The sequence below is a fragment of the Dryas octopetala genome, chromosome 6 (assembly GCF_963921425.1).
Source record: "Dryas octopetala chromosome 6, drDryOcto1.1, whole genome shotgun sequence".
NCBI classification, from domain to species: Eukaryota; Viridiplantae; Streptophyta; class Magnoliopsida; order Rosales; family Rosaceae; genus Dryas; species Dryas octopetala.
Window position 1 is genome coordinate 12,328,079 of NC_141371.1, and position 5,844 is coordinate 12,333,922.

General features: G+C 36.9%; 1 protein-coding gene across 1 annotated transcript; it reads right to left on the reverse strand.

The window, feature by feature from the left end:
- Nucleotides 1-4,429: 4,429 nt before the first annotated feature.
- MIZ1 (MIZU-KUSSEI-like protein (Protein of unknown function, DUF617)) lies at nt 4,430-5,394 on the reverse strand. Its single transcript, XM_086248790.1, has one exon. The coding sequence runs from the start codon at nt 5,384-5,386 to the stop codon at nt 4,535-4,537; it is 852 nt and encodes a 283-aa protein (XP_086104916.1). The 5' UTR covers nt 5,387-5,394; the 3' UTR covers nt 4,430-4,534.
- Nucleotides 5,395-5,844: the final 450 nt, after the last annotated feature.

Below are 5,844 nucleotides of genomic sequence, written 5' to 3' on the forward strand. Positions count from 1 at the left end.
ATATAGGGATTCTAAAAAATTTGAGGCCTTAAAACATTTAGTAATCCGAAATGGTTACTTCACTTGACTCTCCTCAAGTCCGGTCCTGATACACGATCTTGATAACATCTTCAATTTGTTACTCATTTCTTCTTGCATGGTGGCTGTCCAACATCACGGTAGAATTCAAGCTATAGCACATGAAGGTGTTGCGAAATTGTATGGTATATAAGCAACATTTTCCTCATATGCTGGAGATGTTATGCCACAGTGCATGACAGTGATCCCTACAAAGATGCTCCTAATCTTGAAAAACTTCCTACTTTTATTTATGGCCACATCTGCCACATAGGGGAACAAGTGCGTGGGCATACTTCTAATGGCCTCCATAATTTCCACATTGTCTAACCCAATATGATAAAGTATCTTATTTTGCATTCATCAATTAAGTATACTAATTAAACAACTTTCTTAACACAATTCCTCACCGGTTTATTTGGAAAGGACCATAAAAATGAATTATCGGGTCTTAATTAATATTGAGTAAATTGATTAGACTCAATTCATAAAAATTCCAAAATCTATAATCTATGATTTTCATAAATAATTTAATTTGAAAATTTAGTTAAGCAATAAATACATATCTTGATCCATAAGAGTAATCTTAAAGTGAGTCGTAGACGAGCCATTAGTGTAGAAGAAATATGTTTATCTCTCTTAGCCTCTTTGCACACTAAAACTCTAACACTTGTCTTTTAGTACACAATAGTTAGAGAGAGGATAAGTTTCCTAGTGTAACTCTAATTCTATTACCACTCATCACGCTAATAAGAAAGAAAACTACTTCTCTAATTTGTTAATAGGATTTTCAAAAAATATTTAGAAGAACTTTTTTTGGACCCCTAAAAAATGTTGTGTTGACCCCTTTTTAAACAAGAAAAAACTCACCCGACTTAATTAGCCAGCCACCCTACCCCATCCCACGCCCACGTCCACACCCGACAACCTCTCTCTCTCTCTCTCTCTCTCTCTCTCTCTCTCTCTCTCTCTCTTCCTACATTGTCGATGATGGGCATGGAATTGGTTGCCTGGGCCAGGTGTATATGCGGTGTTCATAATTTTTTTTAATTCCTTTGCTTTTTATTAAGGGTAGAAATTTTTTAGAAAGGAAAATCCTATCTACTTTCTCCATTATTATTCTCATTTCATGGTGTACTTTCATAATCGGAATCATTTATTTTTTAGATCATTCTTTGAAGATCATCTCTGTAAAAAATCAACTAAATCGGAAATCGTTTGGTCATGTATTCGTCATCAAATAAACAAATGGTAAATCAAATTGTTACAAAAACCCTCTGTTTATTTTTTTCACAATTACATAACCAAACGATTTATGATTTGGTTGATTTTTTGCCGAGATGATCTTCATAGAATTATGATCTAAAAAATAAATGGATCCGATGATAAATTTACACTAAAAAATGAAAAATAATAAAGGATAAGGTTCGGTGGAGAAGGTACATTGGAGAATGTGCATCGCCGGCAGTCAGCGCACTTTGGCGAACTCCTCTATCTCCCTCTCTCACTTTCTCTTTCTCTCTCTTTTGAACCTTCCTTGCTAGACGGAAAGGGAGGCTGGCGACAATCTTGCCGACCCCCAAATTGGAAGTTTCTGACCTCCGATCTGGGGGCTAGCAAGGTCGCCGCCTCTCTTCCCGTTCGGAAAGGAGGGTGCGAAAGGGAGAAGAAGAGAAAAAGAAAGAGAAGGAAAAGGAGAAGAAGAAAGAGAAAGAAAGGGGAAGATAAAGAGAGAGAGAGGAGGAGCTCCAGCGACAGCCTGGGTTGGTTGTGGGTGTGTGTACGTGTGTGTGTGTGTGTTTTTTTTTTTTTGGTGTAGGTATTTTGGAATTTTTGGGGAATTTTTTGAGAAATTTTAAAACAAGGTGTGTAGGAGTAAAAGGTGTATAGTGAGAAGGAAATGAGTGTGCAAATAGCAGCACCCATAAAAAAATTTGTAGTTTTTTTTAGGCATATTATTCTATTTGCCCCCTGAACATAGTTCAAATTCTCACTTCACCCCCTGACTTTTTTTTTTGTCTCAAGTTACCCCCTGATGTTATATTGCGTGTCTCACTTAACCCAATTCCGTCAAATCCATCAATATCTCCAGTTAGAAATGCTTATGTGGCATCCACCTGTGCAAAAAAATTAATTAAATATTATTTTAAAACATTAATATCTTAAAAAATTCAAATAAAATTCAAATTTTAATAAAAAATTTAAAAAAAAAAAAAAAAAAAGCAATCGCTTACCCCTACCCTCCCTTCCCGATCGGCAACCCATCCACTCTCCCTTCTCGATCGACAACCCATCCACCCCTATACTCCATTTTTTTTTTTTTTTTTATAGAATTTGGAATTTTATTTTAATTTTTTTAAATATTAAAATCTTAAAATAATATTTAATTCATTTTTAAGCACACCTGGTCGCCACATCAATACTTTAACAGTGGATATTGACGGATTTGATGGAATCAGATTAAGTGAGACACAAAGTGTAACGTCAGGGAGTAATTTAAGACCAAAAAAAAAAAGTCTGGGGGTGAAGTGAGAATTCGAACTATGTTCAGGGGGCAAATAGAATAATAAGCCTCTTTTATTATTCAATAATGCTAGTTGTCCCATATTTTTTTTCCCACATTTGTATCCCACATGATGTGTCATTACTTTACTGGAAGGTTATTTCGTTTTTCTTTTTTAGGTTTTATTTTTTAATTTTTAGTGTCCAATGTATGAATGCCACGTAAGATGGTATGAAATTGTGGTATAAAAATGTGGTAAGTGTAGCATTACTGTTTATTATTATAACATCGAGTCTCAAATCTAACACTTAATTACATCTTTACCCATCCCTTTGAACATCTGTAGTGGTGAGGTTCATTTCAATTTTATTGCAATAAATTGAATTAAAGGTAAAATAATGATTTGAAGTGATAGAGTTCAATTCAAATTGGGGATCAATAGTTCATTTTAGAGATCACAAAATTGAACTCTGAAGTAAAATTCATTTTAATAAGCTGACCCACAATGTGAAAAAGTATATCTATATAGCTTCTCTCATGTCGACACATGGATTACATTTAAATATTATAGTTATTGATATAAAGCCATTAAACTGCACCACTGCAAGTAACACTACAGTTCAGTTTAATAAATGCTAAAATAGTTCATAAAATTGAACTATTGAACAATCAAATTGCTATTACAATGTCACTTGAACTAATTAAAACTCTTGGGCTCCAGAATTCCAAGTTACAGATGAATACTCTGACCAATATTCAGGACCTACTATTGAGTTTCAATAATTAATTTTCTTATGATTTGGAAATTAAGAAACAAGATTAATTAATTTGCATAATTTTAGTAGCGTTTATATATGTAGTTCTAACGGAACGAATTGATCATGTGAAGATTATGCTCCTGTAGTATTGAGTACTATTTACACTCAAACCCATTAATTTTTCCGATATATACAAGAATTCAAATTAACATCCTCATTCCCTTTGACCTTCTTTGTATTTTTTTTTTTTTTAAATCAGTAAAAACAAAGTCAAACAATCAGTGAATCAGGTCCTAAATTAGCCAATCATAATGGGACAGAAAATAATCCAAAAACAATGGAACATCTGTGTATGAACATCAGTCCAAGATATCACAGTTATCATCGAGAGAAATCTCACATTGAAAATGTGAGGGTCTTGCTATTAGCTTATAAGGGTTTGGACTACTTCTTCCATTGTCAATTATTTTTGAGTTGGATGCTCTAATTCTATCATGGTATCATAGCAGGTTATTCACGTGATGCGCCTAACGGCCACACGTGCTCCTACATCATCCAATATAAATTGTCCACATGTTAAGCTTAAATGACGCCACACATGTAGGAGCATGTTGAGAAAGATCTCACGTTGAAGATGTGAGGGACTTACTAATGACTTATAAGAGTTTGAAATACTCTTTTTATTACCAATTAATTTTGAATTGGATGCCTGATACAGCATCCAAGAAAAAGTTGACAAAACACAATTGGACGTAAAAGTTTTAAATTTCATAGCTAGGAAGTGGGAGACGACAAGCGTGGCACTTAGTCCTGCACTACAAAACTTTGTTTAATTTATATATTAATACAACCTATACAATCTACATGCACGCACGCACGCACCAATTTAACCACAGAAAAGAAAGATACCAAGCTAAAAGGTCGATCTCTTTTTCATAGCCATCAAATAAATAAACCCAACACTAAATAATAAATACACACAGCTCAGACACCAGAGCAAATTAGCTAGCGACCACCTTTTTCTAATGCATATATCATGTGAATGATATCAAGTCTAAGTATCCACTATATATATATATAAATATATCATCAAGAGCAAGATACAAAAATAAATCACATGGTCGATCTCTTACATTTTAAAAGTTGTTGTAAATTACAAAAAAGTGATCACTAAGCATTCACCTTTTTGATATGTTTTTTTTTCTTTTTCAATAATTCATACTCTAAGCAAAAAAATACTAAGCTCAGGGCCTCCATTACCATCCGGGTTCAACATGTAAAAGGCCTCCGAGTCACGACTCCCCACAACTCGTTCAAACCTAGCCCTCATGTAAAGCAACTCACCTTCCGACGACCCACTATCCTTTTTGCTGTCATCCACCACCGGAATCACTCCCGCTCCAACCGACACGCTCCGGACAGTGCTCAGCACGTGCCAGTCGGACTCCCCGCACGTGCGGGAAGTGGCGTACCCACATTTCCTCCCATTGCAGTACATGGTCCACGTGGGCTCCTGAAACAGTTTTCGGCCGTGCTGCATGTTAGTAGCACGGCCGGAAACCTGACGATGCCTTTCGGACTCAAGCGCAATGCGGACGAGTCCGGAAGACATTTCCTTGACAAGGGAGCTAGTAGACATGGCGAGCTCAAGAAGCAAGACAGGCTCGGACTGGGGATCGAGCTGGACTGCGAAGCTGACGTGGCCACGGCGGTGGCCGAAGAGGGTGCCGGTGACTTTGCGGCCGAGGGAAGGGGTGACGGAGAGGTGGGAGGGAATGGCGAGCCACTTGCAGGTTGGGAGGAGGGAGGGGAAGGAGAGGAGGCCGAGGAAAGAGCGGAGGAGAGAGGAGAGCTTTATTTGGGTTTTGGACAGGTGGTGGAAGGAGATTGGTGAGTGTTTCGGAATCAAGAGGTTGTTGGAAACGTCATCGTTTTGGTTTTGGTGGTGATGATGGTGAGGTGGGAGAGTTATTGATGATGAGGATCTGAAATGGTTTGAAGGGATGATCTTTCTTGTGCTTCTTGGGGTGGAGCTGCTTCTTTGGAGGTTGAGGTCTTGGTGTTTCATGGTGTGCACAAAATTAATAAGAGAGAGAGAGAGAGAGAGAGAGAGAGAGATTGTTGGGTTTGTTTGATTGAATCTTAATTTGCAGAAAGAGAGAGGGGGCGTGGTGTTGTTTTTGGGAAAGAGATGGAATTAAAGCGGCCGACAAGTGATGATAGTGTTCGGAGGTGGTGAATATAAAGGGGGGCTATGGAGGCTTGTGGTGATGATGATCATTTTGTGGACTTTTTATATTGTGTGCTTAAGGCCTTATATGGTCCTACAAACGACCATCACTTTTAGCGACCTGCGTTTTTTCTTTTGGTTTTTATTTTTATTATTATTTTGGTTTCAGACTTTCTGTCATGCATCAATTTTTTAATTAAATTTTGTTTACCTAATAATGCGACCATTTTTTATTTTAGAAATTAAGATTAAATATTAAGTGGGAATGTCTTTTTCTACAAAAGAGAAAAGAGAGC

Coding starts and splice junctions, on each gene's coding strand:
- MIZ1 (XM_086248790.1), bottom strand. CDS start 5,386: ATGAAACACCAAGACCTCAACCTCCAAAGAAGCAGCTCCACCCCAAGA.